We start from the raw sequence: 18,499 nt of genomic DNA, 5'->3' as shown, positions 1-18,499 counted from the left end.
CTTTTCCAGCTGTGGTTAAACCATTCAAAAGTGGTAATGGTGGGGGAAGGAGGACTAGCTAAATCCTCTCTCTCTTGGAAAAAAAACTTGCTGCTGAGCAGGTAGTTTTTTTCTAAAAGGAGGGGTCCTTCTTGATGAATTGTGATGTAACGCCACATGATTGGTGGATCGTTTTGCTCAGGATGGGCATCTGGCCAAGCCCGTATGTCTTTAAATACTGTAAACAGATGGCTAGCCAGTCCTGAGTTTGCCTGTGTTTTCTGTCTCTGCCTCTGTCTCTGTCCCTCTAACTTTTCCACTCTTCATTCTCTTGCCATCTCCTCTGCATGCTCAGGCTGCCCATTCAGCCACTTCTCACTGTCAACGCCAGTAAACTAAGCCAGAGAAAACTTTCTCATAGCAAAACAGCTACTGTGCCTATACTTCCTTTCTGTTCTGTTTTTTCTTTATTGCTGTCAGTGTGATAACATGGCTCAGCAGAGGTGTTTCACACGTATGGGCTCCATATGGGCTTTCATGTGGGGGCTTTTCCTGGTGGAGGGAACATACTATGGCCACATCTACAACTCACATATCATCAGCCATCGTATGCCCAGTCATCCTACCCCTAGACAGTATGGCAGCATGGACAACCAGCTTCCATCTGAGCCTGAGCCTCATGCTCCAGAGGTCTCCGGGGGTACTGACATTTCTGGGCTTCCAGAGGTGTCTGGATCTCCTGACATGCAGCAGCCAGTCAATGTGAGCCGTGTGTACTATGGGATAATGTTTGATGCAGGCAGCACAGGCACACGAATCCACATCTACAAGTTCATCCAAAAGGATCCAGGTGAGTAATGTTGCTTTAGAACAAGATTTTGATGTTTTACTCAGCTGTATAATCAAGATAAATATAGCAACAACAAAGGGAGTTTTAATTACATAATAGTGTATGTTGCTTTCACCAGGTTTATTGTGCAACTTCAGGTAGCTAATTGAAGGTAGTTATTTGAAGACAACATTAGCACTTTTACAATGTTTTATAAACTCAATCTAGATATAATGTCAGCAATATCATTGAAAGAATATGTTAATTAATCCATCTTCAAATTAGGTTATTGTATTTTAAGATTGTAATGTAGCATTTCATGAAAAGAGATATTTCTCACAATCTTTGACATCATCACCTGTTTTCTTAATGCTGGTTTCAGTGGAGTTACCGGTTTTGGACAATGAAATGTATCATGCTGTGAAGCCTGGACTCTCTGCATATGCAGATAAGCCTGACGTGGTAGGTTCATAATGAATATTTTTAACCGTTTTTTATTTTTTTATTAATTAATTTAAAGTTACTGGCAGCCAAGATATGTCAACCGGTGAAGTAATGTAAATATTTGTATGTAAAGATATCACAACGTGGCTTGGTAGTCATACTATAAGAGTGCATTCCTTTAAAGTTTTTGTAATGATTTTTTTTACAAGGGTGGGGACACTATAAGGCAGCTTTTGAAGGTGGCCAAGAAGACTGTGCCCAAGAGTGAGTGGAAACAGACCCCTGTAATACTGAAAGCCACAGCAGGCCTCCGCCTGCTACCAGAAGAGAAGGCCAAAGCCCTTCTGGATGAGGTGAGACTTTGGAGTCCATGCTGTTCTTTTATTTTCCTCTCATATTTCTGTCAGTTTACCAGAAAAGAAAACAAATCACACCAATGACAGTTTGTGATTCATGAAATGAATATAGAGAACAGACATAAATAGTGGATGTGTAAAAGTGGATGGGTGACGGTTCTAAAACTGTTCTCCAGAGGCTGTCTGGGGCATATACCTTGGCAATCTTTTGTTGTATATTATCATAGAAGCTGAGCTTTGTATACCCTCAGACCAAGATTAATTCAGATCCCTGTCATGCAGGGAAGAGAAAAGCCTCATAGCTATGCTATTGAGATAATCTATACTGAAACAAATACAATATAGACACTAATGAAATGAGAACAAAACATGATACTCATTCCTAGTACTGTTGGACATTTGCCATATATTTTTATAAATAAAACATTTCTGAAAAAGTAAGTAATGTTTTTGAGTCTGAACATATGGCTTATGTTTCTTTTATATCCTTGCAGGTTAAAGAAGTTTTTGATGAGTCACCTTTTTTTATTCCAAACAACAGTGTGTCAATTATGAATGGTACTAATGAAGGTATATAATACATATTTTCTTTTTCGATGAGATAATTTTGAATAACATTCTAGACCCCTTATGGTCTGTGAGCAGCAGATATCTATACACTATGGATGTGAATGTATTGTTGGTCTTCAACACAGTGCAGCAAGTGCTTTGCCATAGACATGCACACACTATGTTTTACAAACAACTTTATTTTCATCATTTATAAAACAATAATTAGCTTCTCTGACAAATTACAAACATATAACCAAACCAATAACCTACCAAGTAATGAGGAAAATTCTTTGACATATTCATATAAATGATGCAACATGGCTGACAACTACAATAAAGGTTAAATTATAAAGGCTGTATTATTTGATACTTAATCAAACAAAAAAACACAGTCACACTTAATCTCATGACAGGTCAGTATTTCCTATAATGCAGTGTAACAGGCTCCTTTTATAAATGTTAGTCTGTTCTCAGATGCCTCACTTATTAGACAACAGCAGGAACCTTCTTATTCACTGAGGCTACATGAATGATTTACCTTTATTTACCTCTCACTCATAGGAGTGTTGGCTTGGGTGACAGTGAACTTCTTAACAGGTAAGACGTTTATATTTTAAAGTGTGTCAGAGGAAGGGGTGGGTAGTGAGTTTGAATGTTTCCCTCTCCTCCAACATTCAAATCCCTTTACTTGGTTTTACAGTGCCCTACAACTGGTTGAGCACCTGGTCACATATTTCTTGCATGATACTGGTCTCATTGAATTGAAAATCTTCAATGTCCAAAGTCTACTTCAGAGTGTACTTCACAGTATCACACACAACAGCTGAGAGATTCGAAGACTAGTGTATTTCCATGAAACATCACTGTTTTAGGAAAGCCAAGTTTGTGAGATGTAAAAACAGTCCATAGTGGTTTGAGTGTTGGAGTGGAGATTTACTTAATTTCATAACGTCCAATCCTGTTATTATTATATGGCACCTCCTTCTAAACAACAATTTTGTACTTACCCACCTTTTTGACACTCCAGGTCACTTGTATGCCAAGACGAGGAAGACAGTTGGCATCTTGGACTTAGGTGGAGGGTCTACCCAGATCACATTCCTCCCTAAGTCAAAGGTTGGTCAAAGAACAGCTATGAAGTAAAACTTGTGTCACTTCAAACCAAATCTAAATATTTGCATTTAAATTTGAATGGTAAAGGCTATTTTGAAATTGAAGGTTGTAACTGAATCCCATAAACTTGAAACTGAATGTACTATTTTGAAATTGAATTAATTTGCTCTGCTAAGTAAATGATCCTCACTGAAAATCCTACTCTCTATGGACTTCCACATTCAGTTCTCACAATTCAGTTTCAGACTATGAAGTTCAATTTCAATCTAGTGAGACGCAACAGCTGTTGACAGAGGAAGAGCAATCGAGTGCAGATCACCGCGCAGCTCTCCCGCGTCGACATAAAGCCATGGACAGTATAGAAATAGCCTAATAGCCTAATTGCTAACTGGGAGAGATATCAAAGCAATGGTCCAGTGTACTCACAACCTAGGATGATAACAAGTTCAAACTTTCGTTTGGGAACAAACAAACAAAAAAAGGTTAATCGGAAGAGTTTTAAGCAACATTAGCAATGAAATGTCTTATAGCCTGTTCAGAATATTCAGATTGGCTGTGTCCGAAACAGAAAAAATCTTGCCCTCTAAAACAACATTTGGTGGCATCAAGGCATGTCCGAATAAAATATTTATGCCTTCTAAGATACCTTCGTTTTGCCAGGTTTTTAAGGCAACGCATAAGTCCTTCATGCTGCTTTCAACCAAACATTCTTTAGAACGTCAACTCTCACTGACCAAAGTTAGCTGTCAGGATTCTAGTAACAGTGTTCTGTGTTGCTATCTTGCTAGGCCATCAAAACAAAACATAGATGAACAGTTGAAGGCAGCTGCCATCTGTTTTGAACAGACCCAGTGTGTTATGATTGAGAATGAAAAAGATATGTTTTTATATTAACATATATGGTGGTTATGCCTGTCATTTTGTTTTCTGTCTACACATTAATATATTGTGCATATGAACACATTTTGATTTCTAAATATATCTTTACACAGAAAACTGTACTGACTGCCCCTCCCAGCTACATTGCCAGATTCAACTTATTTAACAGCACATATGAATTGTACACCCACAGGTAAGCTGTTTGGCAGCAGAGAACCATTATTAATTATTATTAAGTATAATATGGAATATGAATTGAATCTATTCTTTCTGATTAGTTATCTGGGCAATGGACTCGTTGCTGCACGATTGGCTACACTTGGGGCACTTGGAGCTGATGGTAAATGACCTGTTCTGAAACATACCTGCATAAATATACCAGTATAAAGACATAATGATATGACAATTTGATTTGGTGCATTCCTCACAGGTCTTGATTGGAAAGTCTTCACAAGCTCTTGTCTACCCAAGAAATTCAGAGAGGACTGGACCTTTGGTGGTATCACATACAAAGTCAGTGGGATCCCAGATGGTAAGAGTAAAATAATTTGACAGTGCCCATTCAATACATAGTATAATATTTTTATTACTATGTGTGCTATTTATTCTTGCTACTATGTCACTCTAATGTTTGGCCTTTCAGTCATTCTGCCAAATGGCACATAAGCAATAACATTAACAAGTTTTCAATTAAGAGCAAGTATATTTGTTTAACTCCCAAATGTCTCCATACATACCGGCAAATTATATTACATAATACAATTTGAATATTGTAACGTTCTCAGTTACCCGGACAGGAAACCACTTTCATAAACCAGCATTTATTAGGTACAACACTTGGTCGCCATTACGGGCTGCGACTTGCCGATATCAGTCCTTGTTTTTTCCTAGAACTCCCGCGAACTCCACACAACAGATAAACAACACTGTAACTTTTCTGCTGCTCAGGCGTGCCCGTCCCCCTGCAGCGCCTCTACAGGCAGTTAACATAAAGCACACCAAGGCACAGAGACAACACAATGCACACAAAACATTAACATAGACCCGAACTGCACATCAAAACACACCCAGGACGTTACACTACCCCCCCACCACAAAGTTCCTCGTCCTCGAGGGAACAAACAAAGTCCGCAAGACGCTGGGATGGCCTCCTTGTCCTTTGTGGGCGTGACACAGGGGACAATATGCTTAAATCAGGGGCTGGGGAAGTGGGCGGAGACCCGGGGGTCAAGGGGACAGGGTTGCCCCCACCGTGCACCTGCTGCGGTGGCTGACAGGGTTGTGGGGCCGGTAAAGGTGCATGGGGTGGAGAACGTGGGGTTCCGGGGACTTGGGGTGAAGCACTGCCCTGATAGGGTGCCAATCTTTCTCTATGCAGCGCTACCTTCCTTCCTCTTGGCGGCAGCTGCACCCGATACACCACTTCCCCCATCCGCTCCAACACCCTGCAAGGCCCCATCCACTGGCTGTCAAGCTTCGGACAACGGCCCTTCTTTCTTTGTGGGTTGTGCACCCACACCAGCTCTCCAGCTTGGAAATGCCTCCCTCGGGCCCTCATATCATTATTACGTTTTTGCCGCGCATTAGCGCTTTCCTGTTGCGCTCGGGCAAATTCATGAGCAGACTCAAGCCGATCCTGGAGCCTTCTTGCATACTGCCGGCGTGCGGAGTTCTCTCCCCAGCATAAGGAGAGCCGGGGTGCACGCTGTTGACTCCTGGACCGCTGACCGGCACGCCATGAGCACCAGCGGAAGATGCTCATCCCAGTCTCGCTGATGCTTCGATGTCAATATAGCCAGCTGCTGACCCAGTGTGCGGTGGAGTCTCTCTACCAAACCATCACTTTGAGGCCGTAATGGGGTGGTGCGCGTCTTTTTTATGCCCAGACGAGTGCACATGGCGGCAAACACAGCGGACTCAAAATTTCTCCCCTGGTCACTGTGCAGCGTGTCAGGCAGTCCAAACCGGCTGAATATGCCTCCCAGCAGGGCACCAGCAACTGTATCTGCCTCCTGGTCTGGGAGGGCGTAGGCCTCAGGCCACTTCGTAAAATAGTCGATGGCAGAGAGAATGTAGACGTTGCCCTTATCTGTTCGCAGAAGTGGGCCCACAATATCGACAGCCACTCTCTCCATGGGGGCCCCTACTAGATGTTGCTGCAGTTGTGCATGTGACCGACCTGGTGGGCCTTTCCGCGCTGTGCACAGGTCACACCGCCGGCAAAAGTCTTCCACGTCCCTCCGAAGACGTCCCCAATAGCAGCTCTGGCGGAGCCGGCGGATCGTCTTGGTCACACCGAAGTGGCCTGAACCCGGAGCTCCATGCACAGCCTGCAGCACAGCTGTCCTCAGGCCCCTGGGGACCACCAGCTGCCAACGCTCCTCCCCTGTAGCCGGCTCTTTCCACGCCCTCTGCAGCACGCCATCACTCAGGCGCAACGCGTCGAACTTGGACCACAGCCCCTTAGTGGCCTGTGAGAGTCTTGGCACCTCTTCCCACGAAGGTCTCTGCTGTGACTCCACCCACTGACGCACCGGCTGTAAGTCAGGGTCGACCTCTTGCTGCTGCCTCCATTCCCCGGCACTCACCGTCTGCAACTCCTGACAGACAAACACCTCAGCCGGCCGTACCACCTGCTGCTGCTGCTGCTGCTCTTCACACAGTTCATGCTCACGACTGTCCCTTCGTTCGCAATAGCGGCAGCCGTCTGCCGCACACGGGCGACGGGAGAGTGAGTATGCATTGCTGTGTTGTGCTCCTGCCCTGTGCACCACTGTGAAATCATAGGCCTGGAGCTCCTCCAACCACCTGGCGACCTGTCCCTCCGGCTCCCTGAATGACATCAGCCACTGGAGAGCTGAGTGGTCGGTTCTCACAGTGAAAGGCAGCCCACACAGGTAGTATTTGAAGTGGCGCACAGAAAGTACCACTGCCAGGAGCTCGCGACGGGTTACGCAGTAGCGCCTTTCAGCCTTGTTGAACACCCGGCTAAAATAGGCCACTACCCTCTCTCCGTCAGCACCCACCTGCGACAGCACTCCTCCGACGCCCACCCCACTGGCATCAGTGTCCAACATAAACGGGAGGGAAGGGTCAGCTGGGGCTAGCACAGGGGCATTGCTAAGGGCCCGGCGCAGCTGGACGAATGCCTCCTGGCATGCTTCTGTCCAGACAAACTCTCTGTCTTTCTGCAACAGCTGGAACAGAGGAGCAGATATGCATGAGAAACCCCGTACAAATCTTCTATAGTATGAGGCAAGGCCCAAAAAACTTTTCACCTCCTTTTGAGTGGACGGGACAGGCCATTCAACCACTGCCTGCACTTTGTCCTGCACAGTGATAATTCCCTCCTGCCCCACCCTGTGTCCCAGAAAAGTCACCTGGCGCTGCATAAAATGACACTTATCTGGGTGGAGCTTCAGCCCCGCATCCCTGATTCTTCCCAGCACGCGGCATAACGACATCAGGGCGGCGTCAAACGATGGTCCATGTGCCAGGATGTCGTCCAAATAGACCAGGCACTCCTGGCGTGGTATGCCAGTCAGCACCCGGTCCATTAGTCTGGCGAATGTTGCTGGCGCATTGCACAAGCCGAAACTGAGGACCTTAAATTGCCAAAGCCCACGCCCAGTGCAAAAAGCAGTCTTTGGTCTGGCGGACGAGGAGAGGGGAACCTGGTAATAGCCGGATCGGAGGTCCAGTGAGGAAAACCAGGCCGAGCCTGAGACTAGGTCCAGTGACTTGTCCACGCGGGGCAGTGGATACGAGTCTTTCTTTGTTACCCCGTTCAGTGGTCTGTAGTCAGAGCAGAGGCGCCACTCACCGTTCTTTTTGGGCACCATGACCACCACCGCCGCCCAGGGGCTGTCTGATGGTTCGATCATGCCGGCCTGAAGCATGTTCCAGACAGCTTTGTCACATGCCTCTTGACGCGCCAGTGGAAGCCTGCGAGGCCGACACTTTATGGGGTAGGCATCGCCAGTGTCAATCTCATGCTCCACCAGCAGTGTTCGGCCGACCTCATCCTCATTCAGTGCAAAGCTGTCCCTAAATTCAAATAAAAGCATCCATAACAGCTCCTGCTGATGTGAGTCCAGGCCATCATGGTTCTCCATCCAGATTTTCCGTATGGCAGACTGCGCCGCCCCCTCCTCTGGCTGGGGCAGCAGGGCCGTGGGGTGGCCCATGCTGATGGAGGCTGGCGCTGCCGGCCATGGTGGGGAAGTGGCGGGTTGAAGTGGAACTGTGGAGTTTTGGGGGACGTGAGTGTGACCTGGGGCTCTGCCGTAACAACATCTCGTGCTGGCACAGTGGTGGGGGCAGCAGACGACGGTGTTGTGGCAGCCAACATGATGGCAGGCCCATCCTGGAATCTCAGCGTGCCTCCTCCTAGGTCCAGCTGGCAGCCTGTAGCCTTAAGAAAATCCAGTCCCAGTATGCACGGGTCTTGCACACCTGCCACCCACACTGGATGGCGGACAGCCCTGCCCCCCACAGTCACAGTCATCATGCCTTTGCCTTGCATCGGTGCCAGGCCGCCCGTGACTGTGCGCAGCTGCACAGTGGTGGGCTCTAACTGAGTCCAGCCTGGCACCACATCAGGTCTTATGAGTGTTACTGTGGATCCCGTATCCACGAGGGCAGAGCAGGGGACCCCCTCTACAGTCACTGGGACGTGGCAAAAGTCCCCAACACATGTCCGTCCCACCACTACTACTGACCCCGGGGAAATGTTGTCGTCTGCTTCTGGGGAAAGTAGGGCCTGACTTCCCCGGCTGTGCTGTTGGGCCCCTCCTGTAGACGACGAAGAGGAGGAGGATGAGGTTGGGGTCCGCACAGCCTCCCCTATGCGGACCTCGCACCGTTTCCAGGGCTCGTGGAAGCTTTTGGGCACTGCCTGAGGAGGTGTCCTGGTTGTCCACACCCCCAACACAGCCTGGGTGATGTGCGCGGGGCACGGGTTGTTTGGAGAGACATAGCCCGTATCAGTTCAGTTATCTCAGTTGCCCACACTGGCTTCTCCAGGCCTGGGCTGGTGCCCATCGCCACTCTAGTTGTAGGCATGCCCTCACTGCGGCTACTTCCAGCTGACACGCCCCACACAATCTCTCTCTCCACCGCTAACTCCAAAGCAGTCTGCAACGATCGTGGATGCTCCAGCTGCACATGCACACGCAGCTCAGTGGGTGACAGAGCTCTGATGAACTGGTTTCTTGCCAACTCACTTTGCACATCAGGTGGCATGTGTGCATATGCTCGCCTAGTAAGGCTCTCTATATCATTGGCCAAGACCCGCAGGTGCTCCCCTGGGAGCCTACATCGACTGCTGAGTTAATTTTTCAGTAGGTCAGGCTGTACACACTGTCCAAAGCGCCTCTTCAGTGCCCCCACTAAAGCCTCATAATCAGGCCTGTCCTCTGGGCTAAGCAGCAAAAGGCATTTTAATGCATCGTCTGTGAGGCACATAGCAAGCTGTAGTGGTTTCTCTTCCTCTGTCCATTCACCCGCGTGAGCGAGCAACTCAAACTGTGCATGGAATGCCTCCCAATCTGACTTACCCCCGTACTTGGGTGTTTTCAATGGGGATGCGGTGTTATGGGCGCCTATAGTCCCGAGGCTCCGCACGGGCACCTGCAGCCATGCCAGGCCATTCTTAAGAACTGTCATATTTCTTAGGAACTTCTTTTTCTCACTTAAGAACTTCTTAGATAAGAAAGGCCTGCATCATTTATCAACAGTGTTAACGTTACTTTTAAACGATGAAACTCCGTTTCAATGACAGAGTAGACACACACCATTCAGTGCCATTCATAGACTGTATAAAGTGCCACTTGAATCTGACTAGCGAATTATCTGCTACAAACTTAATGTTAGTTTTGTTTACAAGTGGCAACCGTTGCTAAGGGGGAAAGGCCATGCCTTCAACAGCACTCGCGTTAGCTTATGTTTGAAACGGTAGGCTAGGTATTTCTATTATCTAGATCTAGGTATTTTTAGGTTGAAATGTGCAGTTTTTACTAGAAAATACCATAATTTCCATGGACTTTGTGTTTAAGAAATGAAACATGTTCTAAACGCTGACGTCAATGTGTGTCACATGCTGCCAAGAACCCTTCAGTTATGCCAGTTTTCAGTAGACAGAGGGCTTACCAAAAACAAGAGCAGCAAGCTAAAGTTAGCAATAAATGGTAAGCTTATATATTGTAAATACACATAATAAAGGCTGATATTTCAAATGCGCTGTCTAAAACTGTTAAATGTGTGTATATGAATGACTAAGACGCTCAACTTTACACTAAAATTTTTAAGACAGGTGCCAATGTGTAAATAACTTTTTCTTCTGGAGTTACTGTAACCACACAACACACCAGAGTCAGAGGAATTGCGATATAAAAATATAGGATTTATTTGTAATAGTCACTTAGTTTTCTAAAAATTGACTCAGTTCATTGAGAAGGAATCCAACAGTGCATAGATACACACAGAGGAGGGAGAAGGAGCCAGCTAGGACGCAGCAGCAAACGCAGGCAGATGAGGGGGCGGGGTCACACCGTGACTGACGTCAGGTACCAGGGTCCGGCAGACAGCAGACACACGCACACTGGCGGAGGAAAAGAGAGAGAGAAACTAATGCGAGTCGGAGGGCATAGGAGACAGGACATTTACATGGAAGACTCCAATATTCAATGTTCCCCAACAACAATTCAGTGTGAGAGAGTAGGAGGGGACAGCACAGCACAGCACACGCACAGCAAATCTTCACGTCAATGTCCAAAAACACAATAAAGCTTCACACGGCAACACACGCAATTACGATGCAATTGAGTCCATAAAAATACTGGAAATATTCTTTCTCAATGTCCAACTCTAACGTGATCTTAGAGTAGCCCAATCCAGACAGCAGTGGGTTAACAGTCCCCTCTCGTACCACAGCCCATCTAGTGTAGATTTAAGGAGCGTGTACTTAACTTGGCAGAGGAGCGACGAGAAGTCGCACCTCCGGTGTAGGTCAATAGGCAACACAGAGGCCTGTAGCAGCAGCGCTGGTTCAATCCACAAACAGCAATATGCCTACACTGGTTACGATCGGTAACAGTGTACTTCCCTCTGGCTGGAGCTGTAGGAAGAGTTTTCTTTTCCCCAGGTTCTCCGCACGACAGTCCCGTCTTTGCTCGTCTCTCCCACAGCGATCAAACGGAAGGTTAGAAACCCACTTCCTCCTCCTCATGCAAGGGGATCCGGTCACTTCAAGAATCTCATTTGTTTTTAAGTGTTTTCTTAGGAAACATCTTAAGAAGAAAGTTAAGAAAAATCATAAGAACTTTATTCATGAATATCAAATCTTCTTAAATTTGTTCTTAAGACAAAAGATAAGAAGAAAGAACCACTTAAGAAGTATTTTTGTCTTAAGAAGGCTTTGTGAATCCGGCCCCTGATCTCTAAAAGTCAGCAGCCTCAGCCTCAATCACTTGGTAGAAAGTTCTAATCGGTGAAATCTACGATAGGTCTTTTGGGCCCCCACCGTCGACTTCAAGGCTTCAAGGCAAGGGTTAGGTATTACAGAGGGTTAGGTCGACGGAGGGGCCCAAAAGACCATCAAGCCAAATCCATTCTGGTCTCGAGTTCTACATAAAGAGGCGTGTGTATTGATGAGCGTATGTAGCAACCGGTCAACAGCAGCAGAATAAATAACAGGCGCACACCTGATATAAGGTCAATTTTCACCAGACTGGAATGCTCAAAATGCTAAAAATGTACCTGAAATGGTCAAAAGGGTTTGACGATCATGAAAATGTGCCCAAAATTCACATTCCCAACTCTATAGAACCAAGACCTTGGCATATGTGGTGAAATTCTGAGCTATGGCCATAGACTTCAATGAAACAGTTACTGCCTCTGGACTGCATTTACAGCTCACAGTGTAGCAGTCAAGTCTTAATGTTGCTCCTTTCCCACAGAATTACCAAAATACTAAATCTCTCTTTTCTATTGTTGCGTTTAAGCTCTGTGTCCACCAATCACATTTTTTTGTGCTGACAGTGCCATCAACCTCATTTTCAGTGCCAGCATGTCTAACTGAAACTAACTAGCTAACTGAAATGGCAAAAATCGTTCAGGACTCAGCTCACTAAAATATGATTTCGACAGACAAAAGGTGATTGAGCTTTCCTCTCCAACAGTGTAGGCAGAGGACACTGACAGTGTAGTTGTTGACAGTGTAAGTCCCGCCCCTTCCATGATTTTAATTGGCTAGCAAGAGAGAAGTTACATTGCCAAGTCCAGTGCTGTTCTAAAAGTTGAGAGTGGCATCTGCCATTCCCTTTAACAGCAAACAGCGCAACTTCAAACAGCGCATCGGTATTTTGACAGTCAGCGGCGCATTTGAAGGAATCTGCTTGCACGCGAGGTGTCCGTGTATGAAACAGAGGGATTCCACTAAACCTTGCTTTACTAAAACCTGTTTGTGACTAGCAGGTCTACATGCCTTTAGCCTACATGCATCTGCACTCACCTATTATTTGAGCTTATAGGCAAAGTGAAACTAACTTCACCGTGGACTCATAGTCAACGACAAAACAGTTCTACACAGTTATTTAGTTTCACTATCACCATCGAAAACATAGCCTGAAAAAAACAACACTTACCCCAATAATGTTAAAATGACTGAACAAAAATCCTAAGGATATTTATCCTGCTGAGGTGTTGTTTGAGACTGGTTGCTAAGGGCTGCTTACACCTCATGACAGTGTGACAGTAAGATAAGAATGAGCCTTACGTTGTGTTTTCTGCCGGGTGTGAAATAGAGCCCTAAAAGTCTTACACTCTGTGGAACAGTTTATTAGCTTTCATTTACCTAGTTCATTCATATTTGTACAATATGTTGTTGTCTAAGAACCAACCAACAATTCTAAGCCATTCTAGTAAACAAGGTTACACAAATTGGGCACCACTTGTAAACAGAATGTGTTAATGTTTCAGTTAGTTTTCATGGGTGACACAAGAAGTTTTTGTTCTCAAAACCATTTTAGTCCAAAAATACTTTAAAAGTGACAAGCTCATGGATGGCACATAAACATTTACCTGGCTGTAAATTACATTACAACAGCAATTCTTGAATGTGGTATAGAAAAGTGTAGTCAATGAAAGAGGACAGCAAAGCATGGATGAACTTCAAAATGAAGTGGTGGACACAAGATACCTTTGAGATTGGGAAAAATGAAAGTCATGTATTTTTGGTTTACTGTTAGAACTACATTATATTTTAAATGCAAAGTCATTAGTCATTTACATGGAAATAGGGTACCCAGATCCCTTACAGGCAAAATTTAGGCTAGGCTAGGCCTACTTTGAGCAGGTAAGATGGATTCCCTATCCAACACTATCTGACAGTCTTTTCTGAATAAATTACTGAAACGTTGTGTGAAATACTAGCCTGACGTAGCCATACTGATTTCTATTAAGAATTTGAGTCTGATACGGCATTATTGGGATGTGATTATAGGGTGTGTTTCAATCGATAGAGGGGGTGGGGGGTTGGCTCTGCACTCGACTGGATAGACCTAACCAATCAGAGCAACGAAATACCCTACCGTCCTGTAAGATCCTGTTGGGAAAACAGCCAAAACATCCTTCTCGACAAATACCTTAACCCTGTTTTCTGATCGTTTTTTCTACTGCACTGTCAATATCTTGTACAACAGACGTGATAGCGAAATCTAAATGTCGTCATAAATCATACATGAACATGGTCACATCACAAGAGGGACATAGTACTATACTATTATGTATATAAGTACAAGTATTATGGGTGGGGGTTTGATTGTATTTTGCCTGATAATCTTTTTCAGGTGTTATTGATTATATTATTGTCATGTTCTGGGTTTGTGTCTTTATAAATGAGATTTGTTGCAGTTATGGTTCATTCAAATCTGCCCATTTTTTGGTCAGACACACTGTGTGACAGATCTAGTGTGTTATGGTGTGGGAGCTTTTTGGAAATAAAATTCACTGTAAGTAAAATATAAGTGATTGATTGTTTTGTATTCCTTTGCTTAGGTTACGCTGGATACAAGCTATGCTACTATGAAGTGATGCGTGTGGTGAAGGGTATTGTCCATCAGCCGTATGAAGTGAAGGGAAGCAGCATCTTTTATGCCTTCTCTTACTACTATGACAGAGCAGTTGAGTCCGGACTCATTGGTAAGTGACCAACCTATTGCTGGATTATTTTCCTAAACTCATAGTTTATAATTAACACAACACATTGAGAGTAGTGCAGCAGTGTAATTCTATGTAAAATCACATTCTGAGCATTTCCATGCGGTACATCTGGGATACATCACAAATAAGCAAACTTTTGATCTTTTGTACAACAAAATAATTAATTTCTTGACTGATTTATTAATGAAAATGACACAGTACAGAAGTTCACCAAGTCTAAAACAGAATATTGACTTGTTAAGCCTTATTTTACTGGTTAGGGCTTGCAAGGCATGCTAAAAATAGTAATTTGAAAGGTCAGCTCATGAAAGTTTTAGAAATTGGTATGCTCTGCCTATTTAGTCAACAAACATTGGTTCCTCTAAGCAACTAACAAAATCTGAATGAAGCCATTTCATAGAGCTTTAGTTTAATTTACTCGGTCTAAAAATCTCTCAGAAAACATAAATGCAAAAGTTCTGACTAGTAGAGTGTCCAAATTTTGGCATATGCCACTGGAAATGTTGATCTATTCTTGAATACCTGGTAACACTGCATTAAGTCCCCTTAATTTCCAGTTGAGTGTTTTTCAGTTCAGGGCAAATGTATGAACTTACTAATAAATGTAAGACTGTGGACCCCAATCATTTCAGGGTTCTTGGAATCATCCAAACCTGTAAGGGATACAAAAGGATGTTTATAAGTGTATAATGTAACTGGATAACAGGATTGATGCAGCTGATTTTTCCTTGTTTGCATTCAGATGGCTCTCGTGGTGGTGTAGTGGAGGTCAGGGACTTCAAAAAAAAAGCCAAAGAAGGTGAGAGATGAGGCCCTCCTGTGACTTTCTCTGCTCTTCCCCTCAATTCCATTCAGACTGTACACTTCGTGCAAACATAAACTCTCTGTGCTTATTTGCATTTGAGAGACCACTAACAATCACACAGGCTTCCCAAAACGACAGCCCCACCAGCACAAGGTCTTCTTGCAAAATACACCCTGTACTCTCACAAACACATGGGCCCAGTGTGAGATTCTCAAGCAGCTAAAATCTCACTAACCAGCTTATTTGGTTCTTTCTGTACTTTTTACAGACTCATAACAATTTCTTACATGTGCACACATTGCAGTCAATGTATATAGTTGACATAGTAGAGTGTGAAAAAATTAGCTGTGTAGGTACTGCACCAGATTTAGTGCTCCATTATGTAAGATTTTTCTGTGCCAATTGAGGAAATATGTTTGACCAAAAGGGGGAACCTGGCAGAAGATGTGCAAACCTAAACATGCATTGCAGTCACATGCACACAAATACTTCCAGCCAATAAAAAGAGGGTGAAGACACACAGGGCACACCTTGTGTCTACATTTGGCAGTTTGCCCCCTGTGGGTTGGCAAGGACATCAATCATATGCAGACCCTCTGGCACAGCAAAGTACTCCTAACACAACTCTCCTGTCCAGTCAGCTAAACCTCAGAAAAGACAAATTGTGCTCATTTGTGTTGTCATATTTGTGCTTGTGCTTTTCTTGCAGTCTGTAATAAGATGACAAAATATCGCCCTATAAGCCCTTTCTTGTGCATGGACATGACCTACATCACCTGCCTTCTGAAAGAGGGGTTTGGATTCAAGGACAGCACAGTGCTGCAGGTAAGGCAGATTAACAGTAAACAGTAAAATACATAAAGCAGAGCTTATGAAATCCTGTAAAGCTTATGTTTTCCTCTAATTTGTATGTACCTGGTCCAGTGTATTAAGAAAGAATCCTCAAATGTCACATTATATTTCCTCTTTCACAGCTCGCCAAGAAGGTAAACAATGTGGAGACAAGCTGGGCACTGGGTGCCACTTTTGATCACTTTAACAACTTTAATATTCACTAAGACCATTGGATATAAGGAAACTAGTGGCAGGGAGTTGATGGATTTGGGATTCTAAGTGTTGGACGGCTAAGGAACATCCATGCTTCACCAGAGATCGCTTCATCTTCATCTCCTAAGCTGTTTTCCCCACCAGGCCCTGCCCTACGGTCACCATATCCTCCTGTCATTAACAACCATTCAGCCAACCTCTGTTCTGTGTTGACTTGTCTACTGTACATTGTAACTAGCTTAATTTGAGCTCTGTCTGTTTTTTGTATGTGTTGCTATGGTTTTCTTCTTTCCATCAGGAAGGATAGTATTTATGCTACAGTGTATGTGGATATAGTCAGGCTATTTTGGGAGCCATTTCCTTCTGAGGAGCTACACATATATGCTACATTATAGTAGCAGACAGAGAGGGAGTCAGCTCCTTATAGTTTCTCATCAGACAAATGTAACTCTTGTAAAGTTCCATGAGAAAGATATTGATTACTACATCTGGATAACCAACATATATATTTAAATGATTTTAATATTAACATAATTGTATTGCGTTACAATCAAATGCATTTGGATCCTGCATATAGGATCCACCTTTACTGTGGAGGCTGAGTAGTTTTTCTTTTTGGCACAGAAAGAAAACGTTGCAGAAAGAAGGCATTTTCTGGGTTTATGATAAATGTACAGTTTTATACAATTGTAAGGACTCCACAACTTCCAGCTTGGACATTGATAGGACAATGTTTCCAATGTTTGAAGACTCAGGTATCAATCCCAGTTTTCTCCATATTATCCATAATGATGACACATATAATGATGGTGTACAATAACATTAAACCTCAATAAAATCTAGACAGGGATGTGGCTGTTTGTTCAAAGCACTGTTGATCTTTGTGAATACTAATGTTTTGTAATGGTACTACTTTTTTCTCCTTCCAAGCTGTCACAATGATTATTACTGTCCTAAATTGCAGGTATAATTTTATTTCTTCAATTTAAACATGATCATGCAACATTTCTGGTATGCTTTCGTGCACATTAATTCACAATGTATATAATGAAAAAGAAAACATTCACCATTGTTCGGTGTTGTGTGAATGTGCTCGACTTGCTTTATTTTATCATAGCTGTTGCTACAAAACACCTACTTCAATGTTTATTTGGCTAACTTAAAGCTTGTGCTGCTTTTATTGAGTACAATGTGACATGAATAAAATATATCACATAAAATGATCAAATGAATTATATGATAACCAGACTGTTTGCCTCCTTGGGACTACAGTATCCACTTCACTAACATATACTAAAATGGGGGTATCCTTCATCAAAACATCTCAGATCCATCTTAAAAACATGAGGCACATTTGAACTACCACATTTTTATCTTACTTAACCTTGCTTGACCTGGAGCCTTAAAAAACTATTAAGATTGTTGCCCCAGGGTGCATTTACACTAGACCCTTTGGTCTGGACCCTAGTTCGATTGGATCAATGGTTCGGTTATTTTTGCTAATGTGAAAGGAGTCTACCAAACCCGGTTGCGGACCTGGGACCACCAGAAAATAGTGGTCTGGGGTACAGTTGGCTAGAACTCCAGTGCAGTTAGATTGCTATCTGTTCCGAAACCAGGAAATAAACTAACGTTTCTGCGACATTCCCAAGCGATATAAATAAAAGCTAAAATGTAATTTGAACAGAGACCTGCTAGGGAGCATTTTTGGGTCAGGCCATCCTTAAAAATATTCTTGTTTGCAGTAACAGCCAAAAAAAACAAAAAATGGGTCAGTAGGTAGGTCGATAATTTTTTTTGCCAAGATTCAAAGTAAAAAAAAAGTATTTTGGTCATGGTGATTACGTACTAGGGGTGTAACGGTACACAGAAGTCACGGTTCGGTTCATACCTCGGTTCGGACATCACGGTTCGGTACGAGTTCGGTACAATGGAGGGAAAAGCAAAACAAAAATGCAGAAAGCATTTTTTTTATTGTGCATGTCTCAGGCTGTACCACATAGTGTCATACAGTCTCTTCCCTGAGCTATCTGCAACAGCCTGAAGTGTGTAAGATATAGGCTAAACAGTACAATAAGTACCCAGACTCCATCTGTAACTTGTAAACAAAATAAGACAATCAGCTATAAAACTGAAAATAGGCCTACAGCATCTCTTATTTCTGAAAGTGCAAATTACATAAAAATGATTTTTAAAAATCCACTTAAGCAAGACCTTCAACATCTGTGTTTAGTTGTATATGGAAGGGTCTACAATTTGCCTCAATATTTTTCA

At 43.7% G+C, this 18,499-nt stretch overlaps 1 protein-coding gene across 1 annotated transcript; it reads left to right on the top strand.

Moving 5' to 3' along the window:
* The first annotated feature begins 271 nt into the window (after positions 1 to 271).
* entpd5a (ectonucleoside triphosphate diphosphohydrolase 5a) lies at positions 272 to 17,400 on the top strand. Its single transcript, XM_076273717.1, has 13 exons — positions 272 to 829; positions 1,191 to 1,270; positions 1,462 to 1,605; positions 2,103 to 2,178; positions 2,722 to 2,757; positions 3,188 to 3,276; positions 4,266 to 4,345; positions 4,431 to 4,492; positions 4,583 to 4,684; positions 14,209 to 14,352; positions 15,116 to 15,172; positions 15,888 to 16,003; positions 16,153 to 17,400. The coding sequence occupies exons 1-13, from the start codon at positions 469 to 471 to the stop codon at positions 16,234 to 16,236; spliced, it is 1,431 nt and encodes a 476-aa protein (XP_076129832.1). The 5' UTR covers positions 272 to 468; the 3' UTR covers positions 16,237 to 17,400.
* The last annotated feature ends 1,099 nt before the right edge of the window (positions 17,401 to 18,499 follow it).

The sequence above is a fragment of the Alosa pseudoharengus genome, unplaced genomic scaffold (assembly GCF_046254945.1).
Source record: "Alosa pseudoharengus isolate Yale_2024_CS ecotype anadromous, Long Island Sound unplaced genomic scaffold, YU_APseudo_1.1 YU_APseudo_1.1_scf_8, whole genome shotgun sequence".
Taxonomy (NCBI): Eukaryota; Metazoa; Chordata; class Actinopteri; order Clupeiformes; family Clupeidae; genus Alosa; species Alosa pseudoharengus.
Note: the sequence above shows the minus strand (reverse complement) of the source record. Positions and strands in the feature narration are given on the sequence as shown.